Source organism: Triticum urartu, chromosome 4 (genome assembly GCF_003073215.2).
Source record: "Triticum urartu cultivar G1812 chromosome 4, Tu2.1, whole genome shotgun sequence".
Lineage (NCBI taxonomy): Eukaryota > Viridiplantae > Streptophyta > Magnoliopsida > Poales > Poaceae > Triticum > Triticum urartu.
This window is the reverse complement of record NC_053025.1, coordinates 194,884,865-194,902,922: the sequence shown is the minus strand read 5'-3', so window position 1 is coordinate 194,902,922 and position 18,058 is coordinate 194,884,865. Positions and strand designations below refer to the sequence as shown.

The 18,058-nt window shown below is 42.4% G+C and overlaps 1 protein-coding gene across 1 annotated transcript; it reads right to left on the bottom strand.

The window, feature by feature from the left end:
* Positions 1–6,385: 6,385 nt before the first annotated feature.
* LOC125553752 (small polypeptide ROTUNDIFOLIA LIKE 1-like) lies at positions 6,386–6,936 on the bottom strand. Its single transcript, XM_048717473.1, has one exon. It carries the CDS (start codon positions 6,912–6,914, stop codon positions 6,645–6,647), a length of 270 nt encoding a protein of 89 aa, XP_048573430.1. The 5' UTR covers positions 6,915–6,936; the 3' UTR covers positions 6,386–6,644.
* Between the last annotated feature and the right edge of the window lie 11,122 nt (positions 6,937–18,058).

Below are 18,058 nucleotides of genomic sequence, written 5' to 3'. Positions count from 1 at the left end.
TACTAGCGTTTTATTTCAACTGAGATCTATAATTTTCTGATTGCTAGCTAACAAAAGTAACTTGTAAAGTATGGTACCATGTCGTATTATATATGAATGTAATTTGCCTTTTTTGTTATAATTAACTTACATTGTCAGTAAGTACTTAAAGTATATGGCAAATATGAGACATGCTTGCGAATCATCTTCTATTTTACTGATTTACTATGAAAGTATTGGTCTCCAATGTTGCGTGCGGACCAATGAGTAGCTCAATACCTTTTCAGTAGTGAATAAGGATAAATAGGATGAAGGCAATAAAATACATTTCAACGGAGATACGATAGTGTTGTACAAGTGAATTTATTGCTTGGTTTTTATAACCCCTTTCCATTTTATTATTATGCATTAGCGCCTTGTAATAGAAGATATCTCACAATCAGATTTGAAGTGAGTCTACATAAGTCAAAAGATGGTTGGACATTGTTGTCCAAAACGTTATGTTCAATATACTCCACCAGAATTCGTCGTTTATTTGTAGTCATATGCTCTTTTACCAATTGTTTATTCATTTTATATTATATTTATTTCCTGCTCATAGTCCGTTTCATGAGCAATATATTGTCCCTTTGCCCACCGTTGATCTAATCTTGGGTACTTTAAATGCATGTTCGTCATGGTTTACTTAGGCATGTGCAAATTGAGACGTGTGTTGCATATGCAAGCTTACTAGTGGATATTAACGTGCGTGAAACGTGGGCCTGGGTGGTTAGATGTTGGATCTCCGCTAATTGTTGCTTCCCTTCTGTCAAGCAAATGTGATCTGCCATACTCTTCGTACTCCATCCGCCTACATGCTTTCCGCTTCGTATTTTTCTTTGCAACAAGGATAACTGGGTAGGAGAATTTGAAATGTAATTATTTGCTTCCACCACAACGAACAATGCTTCCATGGATAGAATAATTTGCTTCCATTGTGATAGGCACTTGATTCAATCTATTTTTTTAAAAATAATTGTTTTGTTTTCAATGCAGCAAGAATAGTTTATAGACATAATTCTTTTGTTTTATTATAAATTTAGTTGCTTCATAGGTAATTTGATAATGCTTGGTACGCATGCTAATTTTGGGAAACTTGGCTCAACTTTTTTTTTCTAGTTGCTGCTAGTGCACAACATTTTTTCTTGCTTCCTACATAATTTTGTGATGCTTCATAAGTTTACGTTCCGTTCTTTTTCAATAAATAATGGAGTTACTAGAATGTGCTTATTTCCCATTTCTGCTTCGTCGGTAAACCAACATTTATGCAGGGGTAGGTGAGAGGATACATGGCCGTCTACCGACCAAAGAAACACAGAATGAACAAAGCTTCATACGGACATCGACCAGATATGATAAGCTGGACGGAACAGAAATAACTTCATGCAGGCAATAGCCAGATAAAACCATTCAAAAGGAATGAACACAGATCCATCCGGACACTGGTCAGATAGGACCAGATGGGCGGATAGGCAGGAACCAAATCGAAACAACCGGGCACGGACCAAAGGAACGAACCCAGCTTATCCAACCAGCAAGATGTCGGCTCCACGACGTTTCCAGACACACCGGCCCGAAGAACCAATTGGGTGTTGGGCAGGATAGCTGGGTGGGGTCCAAGAAAGACGTACAAGCCGCCCAACACACACACACACAGTTGGGCAGGCTCCATGCACAATGGTCACCTCTACCCGATCGCCCAAACATCATATGCCCCACACAAGTGAACGAAACGGCAGACTCAGGTCGAGGGCAACAAGCGGTAGACAGGGCGGCCTCGCACACGCCATGGGGCCATGCGTCGTGGACCCTAGAGGCCCCGGGCTCGGTGAGGAGCGCATTCGCCCTATTGGATGGCGGGGAGGGCACCAGGTAGGCATCGACGCGAGGCGTGTGCAGATCGGACGATGCAGAGGGCACTCGCTAGCGAGAATGCCCCCAGGACATGGGTATTCCAACATCCTTTGTATGAGTAATTTTCGCATTTTAGATATGCTACCGTTTTCACGATACGACTTTGGTTGCTATCTTTCTATTTGCATGTCATTGGAAACTAAGAACTATTTTTTTCGACATAAAAATATTTCCTTCACAAAATTAAATATGTTTTCACTAATTACCTACCAAATACATGAATTTTTTTAAGGACCGCAATATCTTAGGGAAGTACTTTTGGGAGTGTTTTTCGCAGCGAATGTTGAACTTCCATGCCAAACCAACTAAAGTTGTCATGGCAACTTCGTAGGATCTGCCATGATCGAAGGCGAAAATTGCGAGGTAGCACAAAAAAAGCAGAAAAATTACCACACTCCGCAAAAAGATTGTTGTTCGTTCAATCATGATCAAACGGCTTTGAGGGCATTCGCTGCGAGGCCCAAGAAACTGATATTGCCAGTTATAATTTCCCATTTTTAATGGTATATTCTCTTAGACGTCATGTATGTTCTCTTTGCAGCTGAAAAGTTCCAAATTGTTAATTTCAGTAAATAATCTGGTTAAACATGTGTATTGCCAATCATCATTTTTAGCTCCTTGGGCTTAGCATGTTGGGAATTCAATTTGTTTTCATATCTGCGGTAAAACAGTATGAAATAACTCAACATCATTTAATCAGAACATAACTACAATAAAAAGTTTTATAGACTTTTCACCAGGCAGATCGGATAATAAGCTCATACTATCTATACCAATATAAAAAGGCCCAAAGGGGCAGATCCAACTGATCTCAACCATCAAACTAAGTTAATCCAACGACCTAGACTGCTTCAATGGCGAGCGTTAAACGTGTTTAACATGCAATTAATAGCATCCCAAATATTACACTAATCACGGGTTTAACACACAAATAATAGCATACCTAAAATCCGCATGTAATTTACATATTGCCTAAATATTTAACGTGCGTTGCACTAGTAGAAGCCAAAAAAGCCGATGCTTTGTTGAGAGTTTGCTTTTTGCCACAACTTGTGTGAGAAAACTCCGAATCTTTTTAAGCAAAAGTTCTAGAGAATTCGTTTCTACAAAGGCCGGAGTCCAAGTGAATGGGGAAATAAATTTATAGCCACTAATAAAGCAAGAAGTGTTTCTGCCTGTCAGTTGCGATGTTTGTAGAAAACCGCTTGTTGTTTTTAGAAATCGTCCCGGGGTCCTATTTTAAATGAGACTAAAAAGCGGTTCACCTTTTTGAAGAAAACTCACTGACCTTTCGTTTAATTAATCCGTGGTCCTGTTTTATGTGAGTCCGGAAAATATTTTACTTATGCAAAAAAAAACCCTGATATGTTAGTAATCAACCCATAGTTCATCTCAAAAATAATATTTTTTGACAGATTCAAATGCTTTTAAAAAATATTCATATTTCTTAAACCCTAACTTCAATTTTCACATGTTATATATAAAAAATTGATTAGAAAAATATGTAGAATCTAAATATGATGTTGTTTTACATGTTAAACATTTTTTTAAATGCTAGTTACGGTGCAAGTTTAATCAATAGCGCACGATCCATCTTAGTTTCGTACTGTAAATCTGTATTTGAAATCAACATCTCAACATAATCAGTTTGGAGACGAAAGAAACCATCTACAACCACAGATGCATGCCTCGGCAAAATCTCCAATGAGAAAAAGAAAGCAGATGTCTCATCTTATGTGGAGATAGACACCTTAGAATTGATCACATTCAAATGTGTTATAATTGTGTGAGCGTTGATGCCACCGTCGACTAGAGTGGGAAGGAGGATAAGCGGCAACATGAATGGAATGTATGTCAATCTATTGGGGATTCTAGTCATAATTATTGTGTTAGAGACGTGTGATTGTTTCACCCGTTGCAACGCACGAGCTCGCTAGTCTTTACCTAATAATAAAATGGCTAATGCTTCTTTCCCATACGTCATAATAAATAATCCCGAAGTTGCCATAAATTACCCACTATGTCACCCATAAGTGAAGAAAATGATTCTGTTTTTTTTCGAAGTCGCCGTCGCACTGTGTTGTTTTTTTTTCAAAGTGGCTAACGCCTAGTTGTTTCACCCAGGAGACCAGGGTTCGATCTCTCATCCCTTTTCTAACGCAAGTCCTCCCCACTTATGTGTTCATGGGCCGGCCCATCTGCGCGTCTGACTCTCCTAACTTTTTTTCATTTTGTTTTTGTTTCTTACTTTGGTTTCTTCCTTCTTTAAACAAATTCAGGATTTCCAAATTTTTAAAAGTTGAGATTTTCAAAAACATGCTTGAGAAATCATAAAATGTATGTGAATTCAAAAAAGGTTTGGGAAATCACAATATTTTCGCGATTGAAAAAATGTTGGTGGTTTTAGAAAACTATTCGCAAATTATAAAATATATTTCTGATTAGGAAACAATGCTCGGGAAATAAAATCAAATGATCGTATATTCAAAACATATTCAACAATCTGAAAAAATGTCCATAAAATTTTAGAAAATTTTCACAGAAATTTTAAAATTGAAAACGTGTTCCCTTATTTTAAACAACCCTCATAGGTTCAAAACAACTTTGTTGAGTAAAAAGATAGTCATGATTTCAAAATCTGTTCATGCATCTAATAAAATGTTCGTAAAAAATATTGTTCATGATTTTTTTTGAGAAAATGCAAAATTTTAAAAAAAGTGTCGATTCAAAAGACTGTCCACCGATTCAAAAGAATTTTATGTCTAGGATTTGGTTAGTTTTTCATCCCTTTTCTAAAGCAAGTCCTCCCCACTTATGTGTTCATGGGCCGGCCCATGTGCGGGGTTGACTCCCTAACTTTTTTTCATTTGTTTTTTTTTCTTTTCTTATTCTGTTTTCTTCCTTCTTTAAACAAATTCGGGATTTCCGTATTTTTAAAAGTTGCGAGTTTTCAAAAACATGATTGAGAAATCATAAAATGTATGTGAATTCAAAAAAAGATTGGGAAATCATAATATTTTCGTGATTCGAAAATGTTGGTGGTTTTGGAAAACTATTTGCAAATTATAATATCTTTGATTTGGAAACAATGGTCGGGAAATAAAATCAAATGATCGTATATTCAAAACATATTCGGGAATCTGAAAAAATGTCCATAAAATTTTAGAAAATGTTGAAGAAATTTTAAGATTTGAAAATTTGTTCCCTAATTTTTAAAAAACCTCATAGATTCAAAACAACTTTGTCGAGTAAAAAAGGTTCATGATTTCAAAAACTGTTTGTACAATTAATAAAATGTTCGTAAACAAAAATAATGTTCATGATATTTTTTTGAGAAAATCGAAAATCTCAATAAAAATAGTTTGTCGATTCAAAAAACAGTTCACTGATTGAAAAGTCTTTTATGTCTAGGATTTGATTAGTTTTTCATCCCTTTTCTAACGCAAGTCCTCCCCACTTATGTGTTCATGGGCCGGCCCAGGTGCGGGGTAGACTCCATAACTTTTTTTCGTTTTGTTTTTACTTTACTTTTCTTATTCTGTTTTCTTTCTTTAAATAGATTCTGGATTTCCAAAATTTAAAAGTTGCAAGTTTTCAAAAACATGCTCAAGGAATCATAAAATGTATGTGAACTAAAAAAATGTTTAAGAAATCATAATTTTTTTGCGGATTCGAAAAATGTTAGTGGTTTTGCAAAACCGTTCACAAATTATAAAAAATATTCATGAGTTGGAAAAAAGTCGGGAAATAAAATCAAATGACCGTGTATCCAAAACATATTCTGAAATCTAAAAAATGTCCATAAAACATTAGAAAATATTCACAGAAATTTTATAATTTTATAATTTGTTCGCTAATTTTTAAAAAACCTCATAGATTCAAAACAATTTTTTTGAGTAAATATTTTTTCATGATTTCATAAGTTGTTCATGCATTTCAAAAAAAATCATAAATAAAAATAATGTTCGTGATTTTTTTTGAGATAATCTAAAAATAAAAAAATGTTTGTCGATTCAAAAAATTGTTCACCAATTCAAAAGTCATTTATATCTGGGATTTGATTAGTTTTTCAAAAGTCTTTATATGTCTAGGCGTTGGGAGTAGTTCGTGCCCGATGAGATTTTTTTAAAGTTTTAAACAATCCCTTGCGAAACATAATGACATGTGTGGCGTGTAGTGGCAAGCTCATAGCCTTGGAATTTATCACATCGAATGCATTTTAATCATGTGGACATCGCGACCATCATCAACGAGGGTGGAAAGAAATATAAGTGGCAACATGGTGAGCCGCAATGTTAAAATTGAGGACGCTCCTATGTAAGGTTACTGAGTCATACTTATTTGGCTTACACATAATCTTTTTTGTCTTCCGTTGCAACACACAGGCATATTTGATATTTGCTAGTAACAACAATGGAGCGAGGCCAGCGGTCGTTTTGCAGGGGATTTCCTCTTTGCGCTTCTATACACTCTTATTTATTTTCCAGTAAATAAAAAGAAAGGAACGAGGCGGCCCAAGAGGATAGAAAGGGCTGACTTTCTGGATGGCCGAATTACAAGTGGTAAGATCTAGGCCCATCTCTTTGAAGTCACCAGGGCCATCTGTGTAGTGGCAAAGGAAAGTCCAGAAAAAATCTAAAAAAAGGAAAGTCCAGAAAAAAGAGACAGAAGTACTACAGATTACGCGGCCAGGCCCAGAAACAGAAGAGAATTTATGGGTAGTTCTTCCAGCATGAGGAGACGAGCATGGAGACGCAGCGACGCATGATGTAGAGCCTCGCCCGCTGGTCCCTCGCCGCGCTCGCCACCCGCACGGGCAAAGATGCCGACCGCCTCAGTTCTCTCCTCCGCCCCTGGCTTCCTCTTTTCTCCGGCGTCTCCTTGCCCGGCAGCCGGCCGTCCTTGTACTGCTTTGCAGTTGACATCTTCTTCCAGATGTGCTGCTTGTTCTCCTCCATGTCGCTGCTGCAGTGCACCTCCATTGATCTCCTCCGCCTTCTTGGTTATGGCTGATCAACTCGTGCGACTACTGGACTAGTACCGATGCTATTTATAGTCCCCAACTAATGACCAAGTACTCGGTACCACTAATTAGTTTGTGTAAATTTTACTAGGAGTACTAGCATGCATGTATAGAGTAGGGAGAGCATCTCTTCTCATGGCCGTGCCCTGTCTCCAGAATAAGGATCACCAGGGACCCATCCCTTCTTGGCCTGCTAAAACTATACTCAAGAGTACTGTATTACTGATGCAGCATCTCAAGTGTACTATAAGTATATATTAGGACACAGTTAATTTAATGTCGACTGGTCTGCATGGAACGATGGGTGCATGCATATGCTTTGCTCGGTCGATTTTACTACAGTACTGCAGAAGGACGGCTGATAAGATTCGCAAGTACTACTAGAAACTAACGCCTTGCAACCGCAACCCAATCATCATATGCATATGCTCCTAAAAGGCACTTTTCGCCGGAATCTCTTCTGGCGGTACGTGTCCAACAATATAATCTGTCAAGTATATGAATATTAAGAAGTACTACCTTCGTCTCGGTGAATAAGTTATTCACATTGTTTTAGATCAACGATTTAACTATCTAAATATGTATTATATGTGACAAAAAATATATATTTAGAAACTACGTCTGTATAGAAATCTAGTAATATATTTTTCATAACATATAAAATATATTTAATTCATCAAATCGATGACTTAGAACTACGCGAATGACTTATTCACCGACTAGGCGATCTTACGCGACAGACGGCCTCTAACGGTCGTCGTCTACGCATCTGCCCGCCCGTCGCCCTGACCCGGCAGCCTTCCATCCGCCGTCTGCGCGCCGGCTCGCCCGTCGATCTACGCCAACTGTCGCCGCCCTGCATCGCCCCCACCTGGCGGCCTCGCGCCAAGCGGCAGCCCATCATAGCCACCGTGCGCGCGTAGGCCTGCCCGACGATCTCGGACTCTGCCGCCACCCCGCCTCCACCTAGCGGTGTCCCCGACCTCGCGCATGATCGGATTGATCACCTGCCCACCGCCACAATCCGCCTCAGCTACGCCATGCGACCGGCCTGGCCCGCCGGTTGCGCACGCCCCCGCAGGCCTCGTGAAGACCGTCCCGAGTTCAGCGCGCCCCTCCACCGATCGAGCATCAGGCTGCCGATATGTCGCCCCATCGGGCCACAACGCCGTCGCCCCGTGGTTCTCCTTGCGGCTGCATTTGACTCGCGTGTCGCTGCTGCGTTGCCCCTTCGGGCAGTAATGGCGGTCCCCGCCGCTGTCCCGAGGTCGTCCCCGCAGTTGCACCGACCCGCACTCAGAGGCTGCACTGCCCCTTTGGGCTGTAGCGCCGCGGCCCATGGTCCCCGCCGCCGCCCTGAGGTCTTTCCGCCGTCGTCCTGACCTGCCCGCTGCCGCTGCGTCGCCCCTTCGGGCCGTAGCGCCGCGGCCCGTGGTCCACCGCCGTCCCCGCACGTCGACTTCTCGTCGTATGCGCCGCGCCGCCTCCCTTGACGCGGGAACGCCATCGTCCACGCCGGTCTTCGTCCCGCTGTCGGGTTCCTCACCTACTTCGAGCACCGCCATCGCACTACTAACTTAGCCGCCGCCGCCGCAGCTCCGCCGCCGCTACCTCCGTAGCCACCGCTGCCGCCCGTCCATCCCTTCGTCTTTGTCCAATCACCAGTCCGTCGCCAGCGTCGCCGCCATCTACCCCTACCACCGTTGGTGACATCGGCCCCGCGCCGATGGACGGCGCAATCATCATCGAGTTCTTCTCTGCTGGCCCTCCGACTTCTCCGACATGGCGTACAGCTCGTGCAGGTCCCTCGTCTACGCATGCCCGGTGCTGGCAACACCGATGCCATCCACGACTTGTCCCTGGGCCTGGCAAGCCTGGTGCGACGCTTCGTCAACTTCGTCTTCGTCCGTCTACGCATGCCCAGTGCTGGCAACACCGATGCATGCCTTTGTCCATGATGTGCCCCCGGGCTTGGCAAACCCGGCACGACGCCTCGTCAACACCGTCCTTTACCCTGTGCACCACTACTTCGACACCACTACGCCCATAACTAACTCGGTGCCTCCTTGCACCCGCGGCTCCATGGCGACTCCCTCGACACCGGCTACCCCGACTCGACATCGACCACGACATTCTTCGCACGGCTACCTCGATCACGGCTACACCATCCTACGCTCTCGGCTACCTCGACATCGGCACAAAGGGCTACCGCCTTGCTTGAGTAACGTTGTCGGTTTTCACTCCAGCCACGCCTTCCGCGACGCGTCGACCATTACGACTGTGTGTGTGTGGGGGGGGGGGTGTCCGTCGGCTTGCCTTCGGATTCTTCTCCAGTCTCACCATATGTGTCGCTACCGTTGTGACTGCGGGGGGATGTTGAGTATATGATTATTAGGAAGTATAGGATAGACTAGGATTTGTCCTGCCTTGTCTTGTACTCCAAGTTGGTCATTTTACTCCTATATATATGCACACGAAGCTCAAGCAATAAATATCCATCATATTCCGCAACAATTGATTCCGCCAATCCTCTCCCTTCTAACATAATCGATGTTTACATTATTTTAAATTTCAAGACAATAAGATTAGAACCAAGTATTGTGTTCTAGCTACTTTTTTCTTTTTGAGCCAAAGTGTTCTAGCTTTTTAGGATCTCCAAAGTGTTCTAGCTACCTAGGGATACAATGATACACGGAGAAAATGTAGCTACACCGAGGCCTCATTTGGATGCAAGGGATCCCCTATTTTCTCGGGTCGGAGAACCACAGGCCGAGTTGGCCCTAGGAGATCGACCACGTCATTTGGACCGCGTCATTCGAGGAGTAACCCTGCCCGACCCACATCCTTTCCACAGGGAGGAAAACCACGACCTCAGAGGTCAGGGAGGAAAACAATGGCTCGAGCGAACGACATCGTCGTCGGCTAAGATCCAGTGCCTCGCGTCCTCCGCCAACAACAAAAGCGACGCCCTTGACCCCCTCCATCCTGTGCTCAAGATCCAAGCTCCGCCCCTCTAGTGAAAACAACCTCTATATATCTCTCCAATTATGCCTTTACCACCCCAATGAGGTTGAATGTCAGCACCGCCTCCTTTTGTCAGATCATTATGTTTTTCGTATCCTGGACCAGCCAATCTGTCCAGAAGGAGGTAGGATTGATGCATCAGTTGTTGGGGAACGCAGTATTTCCAAAATTTTCCTACGATCACGCAAGATCTATCTAGGAGGTGCATAGCAACGAGACGGGAGAGTGTGTCCACGTACCCTCGTAGACCAAAAGCGGAAGCATTTAGTAACTCGGTTGATGTAGTCGAACGTCTTCGCGATCCAACCGATCTTAGTACCGAACGTACGGCACCTCCGTGTTCAGCACACGTTCAGCACGATGATGTCCCTCGATCTCTTGATCCAGTTGAGGATGAGGGAGAGTTCCGTCAGCACGACGGTGGTAAACTGTGGAGGGGGCACCACACACGGCTAAGAGAAGACTTGTTGTGCCTTTGGGGTGCCCCCCCTTCGTATATAAAGGGGGAGGAGGAGGCCACCCCCCTAGGGGGGCGCCAAGTGTGGGGAGTCCTACTAGGACTCCCTAGTCCTAGTAGGATTCCCCTCTCATTTTTTCCTTTTTCCAGAGTAGCAAAGGGGGAAAGAGAGGAGGAGCAGGAGAGGGAAAGGGGGGGGGCGCCGCCCCCACCCCTTGTCCAATTCAGATTGGCAAGGGGGGCGCGCGCCACCTCCTGGCTGGCCCTCTATCTTCTCCACTAAGGCCCATGATGTCCCATTAACTTCCCGGGGGAGGGGGGTTCCGATAACCCTCGGCCCGGTACTCCGAAACTTCCCGAAACCATTCCGGTGTCTGAATGCAACCTTCCAATATATGAATCTTTACCTCTTGACCATTTCGAGACTCCTCGTCATGTCCGTGATCTCATCTGGGACTCCGAACAAAGTTCGGTCATCAAATCACATAACTCATAGTACAAATCGTCATCGAACGTTAAGCGTGCGGACCCTACGGGTTCGAGAACTATGAAGACATGACCGAGACACATCTCCGGTCAATAACCAATAGCGGAACCTGGATGCTCATATTGGTTCCTACATATTCTACGGAGATCTTTATCGGTCAAACCACATAATAACATACGTTATTCCCTTTGTCATCGGTATGTTACTTGCCTGAGATTCGATTATCGGTATCATCATACCTAGTTCAATCTCGTTACCGACAAGTCTCTTTACTCGTTCCGTAATGCATCATCCTGTAACTAACTCATTAGTCACATTGCTTGCAAGGCTTAGAGTGATGTGCATTACCGAGAGGGCCCAGAGATACCTCTCCTATACATGGAGTGACAAATCCTAATCTCGATCTATGCCAACTCAACAAACACCATCATAGACGAGCATCTTTATAATCACCCAGTTACGTTGTGGCATTTGATAGCACACAAGGTGTTCCTACGGTATTCGGGAGTTGCATAATCTCATAGTTAGAGGAACATGTTGATGTCTACTACACAACCTTCTTCTTGTAGACGTTGTTGGGCCTCCAAGTGCAGAGGTTTGTAGGACAGTAGCAAATTTCCCTCAAGTGGATGACCTAAGGTTTATCAATCTGTGGGAGGCGTAGGATGAAGATGGTCTCTCTCAAACAACCCTGCAACCAAATAACATAGTCTCTTGTGTCCCCAACACACCCAATACAATGGTAAATTGTATAGGTGCACTAGTTCGGCGAAGAGATGGTGATACAAGTGCAATATGGATGATAGATATAGGTTTTTGTAATCTGAAAATATAAAAACAGCAAGGTAACTAATGATAAAAGTGAGCGAAAACGGTATTGCAATGCGTTGAAACAAGGCCTAAGGTTCATACTTTCACTAGTGCAAGTTCTCTCAACAATAATAACATAATTGGATCATATAATTATCCCTCAACATGCAACAAAGAGTCACTCCAAATTCACTAATAGCGGAGAACAAACAAAGAGATTATTGTAGGGTACAAAACCACCTCAAAGTTATTCTTTCTGATCGATCTATTCAAGAGTCCATAGTAAAATAACACGAAGCTATTCTTTCTGTTCAATCTATCCTAGAGTTCGTACTAGAATAACACCTTAAGACACAAATCAACCAAAACCCTAATGTCACCTAGATACTCCAATGTCACCTAAAGTATACGTGGGTATGATTATAAGATATGCATCACACAATCTCAGATTCATCTATTCAACCAACACAAAGAACTTCAAAGAGTGCCCCAAAGTGTCTACCAGAGAGTCAAGACGAAAACGTGTGCCAACCCCTATGCATAAGTTCACGAGGTCACGGAACTCGCAAGTTGATCACCAAAACATACATCAAGTGGATCACGTGATATCCCATTGTCACCACAGATAAGCACATGAAATACATACATCAAGTGTTCTCAAATCCTTAGAAACTCAATCTGATAAGATAACTTCAAAGGGAAAACTCAATCCATTACAAGAGGGTAGAGGGGGAGAAGCATCATAAGATCCAAATATAATAGCAAAGCTCGCAATACATCAAGATCGTGCCGAATCAAGAACATGAGAGAGAGAGAGATCAAACACATAGCTCCTGGTACATACCCTCAGCCTCGAGGGTGAACTACTCCCTCCTCGTCATGGAGAGCGTCGGGATGATGAAGATGGCCACCGGAGAGGGATTCCCCCTCCAGCAGGGTGCCGGAATGGGTCTAGATTGGTTTTCGGTGGCTACGGAGGCTTGCGGCGGCGGAACTCCCGATCTAGGTTATGTTCTGAAAGTTTGGGTACATATAAGAGGTGTTGGCGTCGGGAACAAGTCAGGGGGGTCCCCGAAGCGTCCATGAGGTAGGGGGCGCGCCCAGGGGGTAGGGCGCGCCCCCACCCTCATGGGTGCCTCGGGACTCTTCTAGCCCATCTCTGGTACTCCGTGGGCTTCTTCTGGTCCAAAAATTATCTCCATGAATTTTCAGGTCAATTGGACTCCGTTTGGTTTTCCTTTTCTGCAAAACTCAAAAACAAGGAAAAAACAGAAACTGGCACTGGGCTCTAGGTTAATAGGTTAGTCCCAAAAATCATATAAAATAGCATATAAATGCATATAAAACATCCTAGATGGATAATATAATAGCATGGAACAATCAAAAATTATAGATACGTTGGAGACCTATCACATGTATAAGTCATGAAGAAAGCAATAACAATAAAACTTAACGAGCATTATGCTAAGCTAATGGATGGGTCTTGTCCATCACATCATTATCTAATGATGTGATCCCGTTCATAAAATGACAACACATGTCTATCGTCAGGAAACTTAACCATCTTTGATTAACGAGCTATTCTAGTAGAGGCATACTAGGGACACTCTGTTTGTCTATATATTCACACATGTGCTAAGTTTCCGGTTAATAAAATTCTAGCATGAATAATAAACATTTATCATGACATAAGGAAATATAAATAACAACTTTATTATTGCCTCTAGGGCATATTTCCTTCAGTCTCCCACTTGCACTAGAGTCAATAATCTAGATTACAAAGTAATGATTCTAACACCCATGGAGTCTTGGTGCTAATCATGTTTTGCTCGTGAGAGAGGCTTAGTCAACGGGTCTGCAACATTCTCATCAGTATGTATTTTGCAAATCTCTATGTCTCCCTCCTTGACTTGACCGCGGACAGAATTTAAGCGTCTCTTGATGTGTTTGGTTCTCTTGTGAAATCTGGCTCCTTCGCCAAGGCAATTGCTCCAGTATTGTTACAAAAGATTTTCATTGGACCCTATGCACTAGGTATTACACCTAGATCAGATATGAACTCATTCATCCAGACTCCTTCATTTGCTGCTTCCGAAGCAGCTATGTACTCCACTTCACACGTAGATCCCGCCATGATGCTCTGCTTGGAACTGCACCAACTGACAGCTCCTCCATTCAATAAAAATACGTATCCGGTTTGTGACTTAGAGTCATCCAGATCAGTGTCAAAGCTTGCATCGACGTAACCATTTACGACGAGCTCTTTGTCACCTCCATAAACGAGAAACATATCCTTAGTCCTTTTCAGGTATTTCAGGATGTTCTTGACTGCTGTCTAGTGATCCACTCCTAGATTACTTTGGTACATCCCTGCTAAACTTATAGCAAGGCACACATCAGGTCTGGTACACAACATTGCATACATGATAGAACCTATGGCCGAGGCATAGGGAATGGCTTTCATTTTCTCTCTATCTTCTGCAGTGGTCGAGCATTGAGTCTGACTCAACTTCACACCTTGTAACACAGGCAAGAACCCTTTCTTTGACTGATCCATTTTGAAATTCTTCAAAACTTTATCAAGGTATGTGCTTTGTGAAAGTCCAATCAAGCGTTTTGATCTATCTTTGTAGATCTTGATGCCCAATATATAAGCAGCTTCAATGAGGTCTTTCATTGAAAAATTCTTATTCAAGTATCCTTTTATGCTATCCGGAAATTATGTATTATTTCCAATCAATAATATGTCATCCACATATAATATTAGAAATGCTACAGAGCTCCCACTCACTTTCTTGTAAATACAGGCTTCTCCAAAATTCTGTATAAAACCACATGCTTTGATCACACTATCAAAGCGTATATTCCAACTATGAGAGGCTTGCACCAGTCCATAAATGGATCGCTGGAGCTTGCACACTTTGTTAGCACCTTTAGGATCGATAAAACCTTCTAGTTGCATCATACAACTCTTCTTTAAGATATCCATTAAGGAATGCAGTTTTGACATCCATTTGCCAAATTTCATAATCATAAAATGCGGCAATTGCTAACTTGATTCGGACAGACTTAAGCATCGCTACGGGTGAGAAGGTCTCATCGTATTCAACTCCTTGAACATGTCGAAAACCTTTCACAACAAGTCGAGCTTTGTAGACAGTAACATTATCGTCAGCGTCAGTCTTCTTCTTGAAGATCCATTTATTCTCTATGGCTTGCTGATCATCGGGAAAGTCAACAAAGTCCACACTTTGTTCTCATACATGGATCCCATCTCAGATTTCATGGCCTCAAGCCATTTCACGGAATCTGGGCTCATCATCGCTTCCTCATAGTTCGTAGGTTCGTCATGGTCAAGTAACATGACCTCCATAACAGGATTACCGTACCACTCTGGTGTGGATCGTACTCTGGTTGACCTACGAGGTTCAGTAGTAACTTGATCTGAAGTTTCATGATCATCATCATTAGCTTCCTCACTGATTGGTGTAGGAATCACTGGAACTGATTTTTGTGATAAACTACTTTACAATTCGGGAGAAGGTACAATTACCTCATCAAGTTATACTTTCCTCCCACTCACTTCTTTGGAGAGAAACTCCTTCTCTAGAAAGGATCCATTTTTAGAAACGAATATCTTGCCTTCGGATCTGTGATAGAAGGTGTACCCAACAGTCTCCTTTGGGTATCCTATGAAGACACATTTCTCCGATTTGGGTTCGAGCTTATCAGGTTGAATCTTTTTCACATAAGCATCGCAGCTCCAAACTTTAAGGAACAACAGCTTAGGTTTCTTGCTAAACCACAGTTCATATGGTGTCGTCTCAACGGATTTAGATGGTGCCCTATTTAACGTGAATGTAGCCGTCTCTAAAGCATAACCCCAACATGATAGCGGTAAATCAGTAAGAGACATCATAGATCACACCATATCTAATAATGTACTGTTATGATGTTCGGACACACCATTACGCTGTGGTGTTCCAGGTGGCGTGAGTTGGGAAACTATTCCACATTGTTTCAAATGAAGACCAAACTCATAACTCAAATATTCTCCTCCGCGATCAAATCGTAGAAACTTTATTTTCTTGTTACGATGATTTTCTACTTCACTCTGAAATTCTTTGAACTTTTCAAATGTTTCAGACTTAGGTTTCATCAAGTAGATATACCCATATCTGCTCAAATCATATGTGAAGGTCAGAAAATAACGATACCCGCCGCGAACCTCAATACTCATCGGACCGCATACATCAGTATGTATTATTTCCAATAAGTCAGTTGCTCGCTCCATTGTTCCGTAGAACGGAGTCTTAGTCATCTTGCCCATGAGGCATTGTTCGCAAGCATCAAGTGATTCATAATCAAGTGATTCCAAAAGCCCATCAGCATGGAGTTTCTTCATGCGCTTTACACCAATATGACCTAAACGGCAATGCGACAAATAAGTTGCACTATCATTATTAACCTTGCATCTTTTTGGCTTCAATATTATGAATATGTGTATCACTACAATCGAGATTCAACAAAAATAGACCACTCATCAAGTGTGCATGACCATAAAAGATATTACTCATATAAATAGAACAACCATTATTCTCTGATTTAAATGAATAACCGTCTTGCATTAAACAAGATCCATATATAATGTTCATGCACAACGCTGGCAGCAAAGAACAATCATTTAGGTCTAAAACTAATCCCAGCGGTAGATGTAGAGGTAGCGTGCCGACGACGATCACATCGACTTTGGAACCATTTCCCACGCGCATTGTCACCTCGTCCTTAGCCAATCTTCATTTAATCCGTTGCCCTTGTTTCGAGTTGCAAATATTAGCAACAGAACCAGTATCAAATACCCAGGCGCTACTACGAGCATTAGTAAGGTACACATCAATAACATGTATATCAAATATAACTTTCACTTGGCCATCCTTCTTACCCGCCAAATACTTGGGCGGTTCCGCTTCTAGTGACCAGTCCCTTTGTAGTAGAAGAACTCAGTCTCAGGCTTAGGTCCAGACTTGGGCTTCTTCACTTGAGCAGCAACTTGTTTGCCGTTCTTCTTGAATTTCCCCTTCTTCCCTTTGCCCTTTTTCTTGAAATTAGTGGTCTTGTTAACCATCAACACTTGATGCTCCTTCTTGATCTCTACCTCTGAAGCCTTTAGCATCGCGAAGAGCTCGGGAATTGTCTTATCCATCCCTTGCATATTATAGTTCATCACGAAGCTTTTGTAGCTTGGTGGCAGTGATTGAAGAACTCTGTCAATGACACTATCCTCAGGAAGATTAACTCCTAGTTGAGTCAAGTGGTTGTGGTACCCAGACATTCTAAGTATATGTTCACTGACAGAACTATTCTCCTCCATCTTGCAGCTATAGAACTTATTGGAGACTTCATATCTCTCAATTCGGGCATTTGCTTGAAATATTAACTTCAACTCCTGGAACATCTCATATGCTCCATGATGTTCAAAACATCTTTGAAGTCCCGACTCTAAGCCATAAAGCATGACACACTGAACTATCGACTAGTCATCAGCTTTGCTCCGCCAGACATTCATAACATCCGAAGTTGCTCCTGCAGCGGGTCTTGCACCTAGTGGTGCTTCCAAGACGTTATTCTTCTATGCAGCAATAAGGATAATCCTCAAGTTACGGACCCAGTCTGTGTAGTTGCTACCATCATCTTTCAACTTAGCTTTCTCTAGGAACGCATTAAAATTCAAAGGAACGGTAGCACGGGCCATTGATCTACACCAACAAAGACATGCAAAAAACTATCAGGTACTAAGTTCATGACAAATTAAAGTTCAATTAATCATATTACTTAAGAACTCCCACTTAGATAGACATCCCTCTAGTCATCTAAATAATCGTGTGATCCAAATCAACTAAACCATGTCCAATCATCACGTGAGATGGAGTAGTTTTCAATGGTGAGCATCACTATGTTGATCATATCTACTATATGATTCACGTTTGACCTTTTGGTCTTAGTGTTCCGTGGCCATATCTGCATATGCTAGGCTCGTCAAGTTTAACCCGAGTATTCTGCGTTTGCAAAAATGGCTTGCACTCGTTGTATGTGAACGTAGAGCTTATCACACCTAGTCATCACGTGGTATCTCGGCACGACAAACTATAGCAACGGTGCATACTTAGGGAGAACACTTATACCTTGAAATTTAGTGAGGGGTCATCTTATAATGCTACCGCCGTACTAAGAAAAATAAGATGCATAAAGGATAAACATCATATGCAATCAAAATATGTGACATGATTGGCCATCATCATCTTGTGCCTTTGATCTTCATCTCCAA